We start from the raw sequence: 12,106 nt of genomic DNA, 5'->3' as shown, positions 1-12,106 counted from the left end.
CAACTTTAGTGGGTATTCTTGCTTCCAACATTTTCATTCAATAAAAACATTTAACATGTTATTTTCAGGATTAAAGAATAAATAATACTAAAAAAAAGAATAATGGAACAAACATACCTTATCATGAACAGTCATACAGCTGGCTGCATCTTTCTGTAGAATTTCAGTCACTCCATTTGTCAATCGCTCATATTTCAGTTTCGGTTCCTCTTCACTCTCCTCTTCCTTAAACAGAAATAGACCATCAAACAAAAATATGTATATAAACAAATAAATCTAAATTTAAAATGTTTTCCCCTGATGGAAGGATGACTAGTAGAGTACAATGTTGTTGCAGGAGGAAATAGCTGTTTTGCTGCAATTCAATGAATGTATGTGTTTAACAAAAAGCAGATATTGTGACTACATTAATATATATATATATATATATATATATATATATATATATATATATATATATAAATAAATAATACTAATAATAAATCATTGGTGAATGCATGTAACAATATCTACCTGGTGTTTTGTACACGGTTAATACAACTTATTTTGCCTTTGGTTGCTTGAGAACCCACTTCGGAAAATCTATTTATATTTTAAAACCTCTAATTTCAAATAATTTTCTTGTTGTGTCACCCTTCTTCAATATCACATTTCAAATACATTTCACCTTCTTGCAGAGCTTACTTCACCATCCTAACTACCACCTAACCAGTTTCAAATTGTATAATACATCCTTTTCTACACATTTCAAATTCATAGCAATACCACTCCTGCTCTCAAATCCCTTCTAAATTAAATCCACAAGTTCAAGTTCTACACATTTACATTACTATAACTTTGTCAACCATTAATAGTTACTTAATATGTCTTCATTTCAGCAATCTTTTCCAAATTCATACTAACAAATATGTATTTCCCTCGCATTCATTATCCACTCCTTAACCTTTCCACTTGACTTGCCCAACACTACATTAACCACACACCTTTCCCTCCACTTGAACTACAATCTACAACAAACAACTCCTGCCATTTTACTTTCCTAAACTTTCAAACATAGTATAACCTGTCTCTATATTCCCCAACTCAAATTTTCTACTCTCTACCACCTTTAACATCACTTCAGACTTCTACAATTTAACCTCTTCCTCTTCAAAACGTAAGTCTTCACAATAATACACAGCCCAAAGGCGTCTAACCCTCGCATTACAAACCCTTAACATTCCAGGCGCTAACATCAGACACCCGTACAATATCACAGTATTCACAATATTCAGTATTCACAATATCACTCTCCCACGATGATCTGGAACCCAGTTGTACAGCTTCGCAGACAATTTTATTACAATAAGGCCCAACAGATATATTGGAGCACCGATATTATCAGCCGATACTGGCCTTTTACAGAAATATCTGTATCCACTGATAATGCACCGATATATTCTCATAGTGGCAAATAAAATCCTTTGTCAGACTTCAGACAATAAATAAATACATAATTTGGTTTTACAATCGTTATTATACTTATATACCATTATTTTTTAACATAGTTATGGTGCTTTAGTTTTCGCAGGAAGCTCTCAACTCCACAGTGATTCTCATGCGCAGCGAGCACTACTGAGCACCGTGGTGAAGCAAAAACACACCCATTGAGAAACACAGGGCTCAAAAACCAATAAACAAGTGTTCTACTAAAACCCTCATAACCAATAGAAAGTATTTTTGAAAGCTGTGCTGCATTTTTGTATCCATGGTTTTGATTATTGATTTTTTTTGTCTGGACTGAAGATTACTGTATACTATGGCACAGATATGCCTTTTTACTGAAAAGCTAATTCAAACGTTTTTCAAAATTCACAATTGCAATTAAAATAAAGAAAAAACACAAATGTTCGCTGAAGATGTTGACTGGATATCAACAAACAAAAACTGTCACCAAATGATAAGCAAGCTCAGATCACAGTAAAACATCTATACAAAATTATTGAAAAACACATCTCAGACAATGTTGGAAAAAACTATATGTTGGAAACTATACATAATATTTATAAAATCTTTTCAAATTCTACATCATGTTTTGTTTTCATTTGTATTGCAATACATTTAACATATGTATTAAATAAGTTACACTTTCAAGGGCATTTTTAAATCCATTTTTAAAATCAAATGCAGCTGTGCTGTGCTTCCTGTGCTATAACCTGCCCCTATTGGATGGTCAGTATTGAGGAGGACTTGTGAACCCGACGCGTGTAAAATGCTAATATAAGCTAGACCAGCACTTAACACTATCATATTATTTGCTCTAATGTATAGAAGATGCACATTTTTCTATTTGTGTGTGAAATTGCTCATATACCATGGTCTTTGTTCTAATGTATAGAACATGCATATTTTTATATTTTTCCTTTATTCTCCCTTATTCTAATTTATTATTACAATGTTTGATTTGTGATTGTTATTTATGATGAAAATGTATGTTAATTTTATTATGTAAAATGTAAAAATCCTGCCTTCAGTGCATATTTGACACAATTTCTCTCTGACAGGGAGAGATTTGAGGTGTCCATGCAAGACAATGTCTGTTGTACATACTAACAACAACAAAAAGTAAATATCGGCAGATATATCGGTAATCTGGAAATTTTGCTTCCCGATTATGGGTATCGGTATCAGACCCAAAAAACCTGTATCGGTCGGGCTCTAATTACAATACTAAAGGTTATTAATGGCAATAAAACTCTCAACAACTACTTCAGTAAATGTATTGGAACAAAGCATTCTGAGCCTAACTTACTGGTTACCCATTGTTAAGAAAACTTTCAAACCTTATTTTTTCATTGTATAAAATGTTTAGTTTTACATTGTTAATCTAATAAAGATTGTATTTAATAATGTATTCATATACAGTGAGGGAAAAAAGTATTTGATCCCCTGCTGATTTTGTACGTTTGCCCACTGACAAAGAAATGATCAGTCTATAATTTTACTGGTCGGTGTATTTTAACAGTGAGAGACAGAATAACAACAAAAAAATCCAGAAAAACGCATTTCAAAAAAGTTATACATTGATTTGCATGTTAATGAGGGAAATAAGTATTTGACCCCTTCGACTTAGTACTTGGTGGCAAAACCCTTGTTGGCAATCACAGAGGTCAGACGTTTCTTGTAGTTGGCCACCAGGTTTGCACACATCTCAGGAGGGATTTTGTCCCACTCCTCTTTGCAGATCCTCTCCAAGTCATTAAGCTTTCGAGGCTGACGTTTGCCAACTCGAAACTTCAGCTCCCTCCACAGATTTTCTATGGGATTAAGGTCTGGAGACTGGCTAGGCCACTCCAGGACCTTAATGTGCTTCTTCTTGAGCCACTCCTTTGTTGCCTTGGCTGTGTGTTTTGGGTCATTGTCATGCTGGAATACCCATCCACGACCCATTTTCAATGCCCTGGCTGAGGGAAGGAGGTTTTTGACGGTACATGGCCCCGTCCATCGTCCCTTTAATGCGGTGCAGTTGTCCTGTCCCTTTAGCAGAAAAACACCCCCAAAGCATAATGTTTCCACCTCCATGTTTGACGGTGGGGATGGTGTTCTTGGGGTCATTCCTCCTCCTCCAAACACGGCGAGTTGAGTTGATGCCAAAGAGCTTGATTTTGGTCTCATCTGACCACAACACTTTCACCTAGTTCTCTGAATCATTCAGATGTTCATTGGCAAACTTCAGACGGGCCTGTACATGTGCTTTCTTGAGCAGGGGGACCTTGCGGGCGCTGCAGGATTTCAGTCCTTCACGGCGTAGTGTGTTACCAATTGTTTTCTTGGTGACTATGGTCCCAGCTGCCTTGAGATCATTAACAAGATCCTCCCGTGTAGTTCTGGGCTGATTCCTCACCGTTCTCATGATCATTGAAACTCCACGAGGTGAGATCTTGCATGGAGCCCCAGACTGAGGGAGACTGACAGTTAGTTTGTGTTTCTTCCATTTGCAAATAATCGCACCAGCTGTTGTCACCTTCTCACCAAGCTGTTTGGCGATGGTCTTGTAGCCCATTCCAGCCTTGTGTAGGTCTACAATCTTGTCCCTGACATCCTTGGACAGCTCTTTGGTCTTGGCCATGGTGGAGAGTTTGGAATCTGATTGATTGATTGCTTCTGTGGACAGATGTCTTTTATACAGGTAACGAGCTGAGATAGGAGCACTCCCTTTAAGAGAGTGCTCCTAATCTCAGCTCGTTACCTGTATAAAAAACACCTGGGAGCCAGAAATCTTGCTGATTGATAGGGGATCAAATACTTATTTCCCTCATTAAATTGCAAATCAATTTATAAGTTTTTTGAAATGCGTTTTTCTGGATTTTTTTGTTGTTATTCTGTCTCTCACTGTTAAAATACACCTACCATTAAAATTATAGACTGATCATTTCAGTGGACAAACATACAAAATCAGCAGGGGATCAAATACTTTTTTCCCTCACTGTAGCACTTGCTGAATAGTGAATGTTTTATTTCAAATAACATATAAATAACATTACAAACATGTATAGAATTCTATAGAAAAAAAGAGCCATGCAATCATATAAGAAAACCATAAAATTTTCTATATCATTCTATAGAGAATTAGGGACAATTTTCTATGGAAATTCTACAGATTTTTTTTCAAAAGGGGTTGATTCATTCAGTTATTTCCTGGTGTTAATTGATGTGGTTTAGGGGAAGATGTTCTACAAAACTGGTACATTAGTCAGACTACAGCTGTAAAAATAAATCAAGAATGAATTTTAAATGTAATGTTAGCGACAATTTTGTTAACTCTGTCTTACTTCGAATACATGCTTTCTTTTTCTGCAGTAAAAATGTTCAGCTTTTAAATCTACATTTTTCAGGTTTTGTCACAGTCTCTAGTGTGAGCTTTGGTTTTACTGTTGCTACACGTTTATAGATCTAGCCTGGACTCTACTCTGATATGCAGCTATACCATTATGCCTATGCCCTTAAGAAACACATGAATACAAACCTATACTTAGAGGAAAAAAAAGCTGCATGCAGCTTTTTGGCTTCCAAGCTACGTGGGCAGGTTTAAGGTTTTAGCATGCATTTGTAGTTTGCATGCTTGTGTTTTTCAGCGTTTCCGGTATGTCTCGGATTTAACATTGAATTGATGATGATATATAGTTTTGCTTTGCAGTTGCTTTACAAAACTGTTGCTAATATCATAGTGTTTGTTTAATTAATTTTATCCTGGACTTGATTTGCAATGGATTTCAGATTACGGTAACACCACTATCATATATATTCTTAACACAACCATATCAATTACTTAGACATCAGCCAGGAAGCAAGAGAACTGGAATTTATTTAATCAAACTAACAAGTCGTGAAATATACAGGAAGTTCAGGTCAAGATGTATACAAATGTGTTTCAGATATCGTAAAATAGACGGGAATTTATTTTGAGATTGTGAAATTGTGAAATTAGAGCTATATTGATTGTAATACATCTTGAAATATTTGTAGATATCTTTAAATGCTATTCAGGATGTGTTTATTTGGCTTGCCATACAATAAGATTTAGAGCTGTGAGAGCTGAGAGAGAATTAAGCTTTATAAATTAAACTGGACATATCAATACATTAGTTATAAATGTGTATGTAAATTACCATTAGTTTGGCTTTCTGGATGAAAGGAGGCACAAACGTGGTGGAAAAACAGTAATGTGAAATATTCATATCTTACTCACAAAATACATAGGTATACCTGTTCATTCCAAGAAGGTTTATCCTTCAGCAGGACATATTGCTAACCAGAAACCAGATCAGTCTGACAGATGAGTATTTAAATTAAATAATACATTAAGTAAAAGAACACACAGATTGCTTGAAATTTCTTGGTTTGTTTATTTGTTTTCTATTGGTTATTTGCAAAAGGATACTGATACTTAAACGGAAAAGTAGCACTGTACATTGTTTGATTAAAAAAATAAAATAGAATGTAAACTTGATGTTTATTTTTGTAATACACACTTTTTGTAGGGTTTTAATTTTCTTGAATGAAGACTGAAAAGGTAGTCTTTTAGTATTATGACATATAGCCTATAGTAATCTGCAAGATGTGGGGATTCAGAGGTGGTCTGCACATCCATAAAGGTTGAGAACCATTGACTCTAAATTAAGATAAGTTTCTGAAAATGTTGTTATATATGTACATACTTAATCTCAAACAATAGTAAATATAATTTTCAAAAAACAAATATGCAATTTTTCCTAAGGCATTCAAAGTTAGTTCAGTGCAGGGGGGACCCTGTGGGGGGCTGGGATGGCCATGGCCCCCCCTGAATTGAGGCTGGCCCCCCAACATCCCCCCCACTAGCGTCGCGGGGAAATTGATGGCCTCACTAATATTACAACTGGCCCCAGCCAGGCCCCCCCAGCTGAAATTGTCTAGAACCGCCACTGGTTCAGTGCAGTTAGGATAAGATTGAGAGCGACTGTAAAATGTACTATAATGTGGTGTCTGCATTTTTTTTTATTATGCAAAAATAGTTAATTGATTGATGGCAGTGGTAACTTTTCAAAATTAAGTTTACCCATTCTGGGTACAGGGCATTACTGTCAAGCTGCTAATGAAAAAATAAACCTATTTTACACTAAACCACTGAGGATGTAAGAGTGCGATCTACAACGGGATCATATCTCCCATTTTCACTATGTCCATCCACTGACAACACATGGAAGTAATAAGTATAAAATGGAAGAATAATAAAAAATAAAAAAACACTGGGCTTGTAGTAATTCAGAAGGAACAAATAATCATGTATTTGAAGGCATGTGTGAAGGTTTATGGATTTCTGATATGACATATGCCTCAACTGACTATGCCTGGCAGAATTTGATTTATAAAGCAAGTGGATATTGTTTTCTTTCTTTTTTTTTATACTTGTTTATTTCTTTCTTCTGTGAGGTTTATTAAAGCATCTTCATTTTCTTGACAGTTCATTTTCTGTATAACTTTAGATTTCCCATCAGCTGACATACCATCCTTTATTAACTGGGTAATACATACCATCTGAAACAGAAAAGTAATGCTTGAAAACATTTATGACAATGTTCTGCCCTATACTATAGTTGGAAGTTGCACCCTATCTCTAGCAATGATATTATAATATATTGTAAGCAAAAGAATGTGCTCATTATAACGCAAAAGTTAATTAAACTGAATACTTCTGAAACAAAAAGTCTGGTTCCCAAAAGCATTTAAAATGGGGGGGAAGTAGTACAGAATAATAAAGTCATAATTGTATATGTATATAAGAGACTGTAAACTAGGTAACGCAAAGTAGACTGAATGCGTTACAACCAGGGAATAAAATTAACACCCGCCACATGCGGCTAGATTTAGCCAGTGGTGGGTAAATCTGTCAATTTTACCAGCCACTTTGGTGGTAGCCAACAAGTGTACAGGAACTCAACTTTTAGTTTCTCACAGAGTATTTGTCAGTATGTTTCAAAATACAAATTAATTTGTTGACGTTGTATTGTTGGTATGTTAGTTGATTTGGCAAACCGCAATATCATGTTTTTTGAAAATATATGGCTTCTTCAGTACAGGAGGACATATTTCATGGAGACCAATGAAGCAGAAGTAAGGTGGTTAAGGATGTGGAAAAATAATGATTTAATTACTTTTCATAGTCATAATTACTGACTTTTTAATTATATGGATCAAAGTGTTTCAGAATTATAATATGACAGAAAAGGAAAGAGGACCACAACAAACACATGAATACACACACAGCCAGCTATTGCTATTTATTTTGTATTCGCTGGAACTCGAAAGTACAGTTATGTTTCCGAACACAGAGCAGCAGTCCGAGTGTGGTTTGGAGAGGAAAAGTCAATCATTTAGTCAAGTAGATTGTATAAATTAGCTAGCTAGATAGGTCTTATACATTTTGTATTTCGCTGTTGTGACCAGAAAACATTGCGACAAGGAAGCTACTGTTCAGGAATTTCCATTGCAGCTCACATTACTAAACTGGCAATTGAATGAAAATGTATAAAAAAATGAAAAATAGAAACATATTGGTCAGTCAATTACAGCTGTAATTGCAAAATATTCCTTTATAAAACAAATAGTCACAACCTTTATAGTTACTTTGAAATTGTGACAATAAAAAGTTGTGATAATGTTGGGACAATAATACAAGAGTCTGACACAAGATGCATGAGAGTTGAAAGGTCTGCTGTTATTAAGCCATTTCCATACGTCTTCTAATAATGTATTTTTACATAGTTATTTATTTAACAAAGTTGTTGTGTTAGATAAATATTCATCAATTGCATCAATTACATCATATTAATTTAGGGGGAAACGATCTGCGATTTTTTGAAGAGAAGCGTGCGGTTTGTTTGCATTGCGTCTTTTCTGGCGTGCGGTATTGACCATGGAAAGGATCTTACTGTCTGTCATCATTCCTAGAGATTATATATTTTTTACCCAACCACAGACCGTGACCCTATGCATATCTAGCCAATCAAATGAAATCCTTTTAATGACCTGTATCCCAGAGGAGGGAGTAGCACTGAAGAGGAAGAGGAGTATGAAGAGCAATAATGTGTCACCATATACACCACCTTCTCATGTGTTAGTTTAGTGTGTTTATACAGATCCCCATTAGCTGCTCTGTTCTTGCATATGTGATTGATTACTTTGAAAACGATGCTCCCGCACACTGTCTCTACTAGCAAGTGTTATAAATTCAATAGAATGCAATGTTTTGATCAAAGACCTTATAACACTTGCAAGTAGAAAATGTGTGGGATCTTGTTTTTTCTATCCAGATCCTTTTCCCTCATACACACCTGTCTAGTCTATACAGGTGTGCAATTAGCTTTTGTTATGATGCTTGATTAATTACCTGAATAAATGCCATGTTTTAACATGTTCACCACACATTTATGCACCCTCATGCATTTTTGGTGATGTTTGCCTTTGGCTGGTAAAAATACCAAGTGGCTCGTAAGTTTTTTCCTTATACCAGACACATTCGCTAGTGGCCAATTTAATTTAATTTTTTCCCCTAGTTACAACCCACATCATAAATGCTTCCATAAATTCAAAATATATTTATTTGAGATACAATAGTATTGCATAATTTCCATCAGTCATGCATACAGATACATAATAATGACAAATAACTATTTTTCTTGTCACACTTTAACATCATAATTTGCAGGTGGTATAAAAAAGTTTTTCAATATATTACATTGCCAGTGCTTACAGAGATTTGATTAGACATCTCATAGCAATAGAATAGACTTGTAGAATAGAATAGCATGTTGTTTTCCATTTATCATATTTACTAAATATTACCAGGGCTCTACGCTTACTTTTTTCCTTAGGAGCACTGTGCCCCTACATTTTTCAAAGTTCAAAATTTAGGGGCACACAAAAAAATAATAATTGTGGCACACCATCATAAATGGTTCATATTTAATGCTCAAATGAAAAACAAATGAAACAATGTTCAAGACATGTAAATACAGTGCCATGCACAGCCTCGTGGGGGGCAGTGGCTCAAACCAAAAAAGGGGGAATTCGTTCCGGGGTGGCAGCTAGCGAAGTGAGGTCTGGGGGGGGCAGTCGGGGCATATAGGGCACTTTAGGGCGAAAAACGGGCTGGGGAAAGAAAAGGGGCACGTCCCTGTGTAAATATATGCACACACAGCAGCGCCGTTGCCAACTCAAAAGTTTTCCTTATTTTTTCCGTTTTTGATATAGGCTATATTTATATTTAGGCCTATCATTCAATATTTATGGCACTGGTTTGATACAGTCCGAGCCTTCTGTGATAATGCACCATGGCTGTGTAACGCACTTCCAGAGGCTGTGCGAAGCGCCCCTACACAGGATAGTTTAAATAAATGTCTTAAAAATCACGTTTGTGAAAAATGTTTTTAAGGATCTCTGTTAGTTACAAGTTTTAAAATAATCTTTTCAGCCATTAATTGCTTGCTCCCCTTTATGGGCTAACCTAGCTGCTCGTTTTCTTGCTTAGTTTGTTTTGTCTGTCGCACTGTACTGCTGTATTACATGTATAATGTATAATAATAATGTAGTCAAGGAGGTAAAGAAACAGGCGTAGCTTTCGAGACTCACACCAGTTCAAGAAATGGGAAAAGCTGAGTACTTTTTGCAGTTTTAACGGATCCAATGTGCCCAACTTTTCAGATGACGGACTACAAATGACGTGTCGGATCCAGAGGCAACAGCCTTTGCCGTGCTGAGCCTTGCATCCCCTGTCATTATGGCTCCAATGTTCTCTCTTAAGGTGCTCGTGCATCATTGTTGTGCTCGTGAGTTCCGCTTTGCAAATGTTGCAGCAAACTGTGTTCAGTGTAAATTCAATGTAAAGTGCTCCAATACTTTCCATGGGTGTAGCTGCAGCCTCTGCCATCTTTCAAGTTTTTTTTTTTTTTTAGTAGCTGCACCGCACGTAGAGCCAAATAATCGATAATGAATTACATTTTAAGATTTCAATAGATTTTAATAATTGATGTTATCGATTAGATGTTGCAGCCCTGCTGTCGCTGAGTACTATTGTATCAATACGTTTGTTTTAATGACGAGGCAGCTAACGCTAGCTAATAGGTGATTGGATATCGTACCAAATTAACCGCTGCAACACTGGGGCATAAACGTCATTCACAGGACTTGTAGTTTTCGTTTGCCTTGTCGGTTAATTGGGATAATTTCCCACATTTGCTACCGTAAAAATGATTTGTATAAAATGTTATCATCATAATCATTTCAATGTAGTATTTCCTTATAGAGTTCAAAAATTGTATTCGCACTGTGCGCCCAAATTGTATTTCACATTCCCACATTATTTTTACTTGCAAAAAAATGCTCGCACTGTAGAGCCCTGATTATGGATGAGACTGAACAGTTGATCATTCAACTGTTCCTTAATGATGGCAACTATCAACAAGTGAATACAACACTCAACATAAAAAAAAGAAAGTATATATGGATTTTATTTTAAAGCCTGTACTGTTGATTGGTTCTCTATGTCACGGTAATGAAGATTGACTGGAGGGTTGGATATGTTATTTCTTGTCTGTGATTGGCTAAACTAGAACGTACCTTGGCTAGCGATGGCTTCCTCACAGTAAAGTTCTGCATGGAAATACTGTATTATAAAACTGTGAAGCGTAAGATATAGTGCACAGATCTACAACTTGTATGTTTATCACCTAAAACCCACACACCCTTCTGCGACACTAGCAATGGCAGAAAAGGAAAGGACAGCAACAAAAAAATATATATTATTAAGCAAGCTACATACATAGCCAGCTATTTATTTTTAATTCACTGGAACTTGAACTCACAGGTATGCTTCTGATTTATCTTAGATCGGTAGTGTATACACTCACCTAAAGGATTATTAGGAACACCATACTAATACTGTGTTTGACCCCCTTTCGCCTTCAGAACTGCCTTAATTCTACGTGGCATTGATTCAACAAGGTGCTGAAAGCATTCTTTAGAAATGTTGGCCCATATTGATAGGATAGCATCTTGCAGTTGATGGAGATTTGTGGGATGCACATCCAGGGCACCAAGCTCCCGTTCCACCACATCCCAAAGATGCTCTATTGGGTTGAGATCTGGTGACTGGGGGGGCCAGTTAGTACAGTGAACTCATTGTCATGTTCAAGAAACCAATTTGAAATGATTCGACCTTTGTGATATGGTGCATTATCCTGCTGGAAGTAGCCATCAGAGGATGGGTACATGGTGGTCATAAAGGGATGGACATGGTCAGAAACAATGCTCAGGTAGGCCGTGGCATTTAAACGATGCCCAATTGGCACTAAGGGGCCTAAAGTGTGCCAAGAAAACATCCCCCACACCATTACACCACCACCACCAGCCTGCACAGTGGTAACAAGGCATGATAGATCCATGTTCTCATTCTGTTTACGCCAAATTCTGACTCTACCATCTGAATGTCTCAACAGAAATCGAGACTCATCAGACCAGGCAACATTTTTCCAGTCTTCAACTGTCCAATTTTGGTGAGCTTGTGCAAATTGTAGCCTCTTTTTCCTATTTG

At 36.3% G+C, this 12,106-nt stretch overlaps 1 protein-coding gene across 4 annotated transcripts in view; it reads right to left on the bottom strand.

The window, feature by feature from the left end:
* vps41 (VPS41 subunit of HOPS complex) overlaps nucleotides 1-12,106 on the bottom strand; it is a 78,619-nt gene that overhangs the window by 54,191 nt on the left and 12,322 nt on the right. For all 4 annotated transcript variants that reach the window (XM_066723488.1, XM_066723506.1, XM_066723496.1 and 1 more), the window contains exon 3: nucleotides 118-225. In XM_066723488.1, the coding sequence (XP_066579585.1) occupies nucleotides 118-225 (108 nt within the window). The remainder of the gene's footprint in view (nucleotides 1-117; nucleotides 226-12,106) is intronic.

This window comes from Amia ocellicauda, chromosome 2 (assembly GCF_036373705.1).
Source record: "Amia ocellicauda isolate fAmiCal2 chromosome 2, fAmiCal2.hap1, whole genome shotgun sequence".
In the NCBI taxonomy this organism is placed as follows: Eukaryota; Metazoa; Chordata; class Actinopteri; order Amiiformes; family Amiidae; genus Amia; species Amia ocellicauda.
Note: the sequence above shows the minus strand (reverse complement) of the source record. Positions and strands in the feature narration are given on the sequence as shown.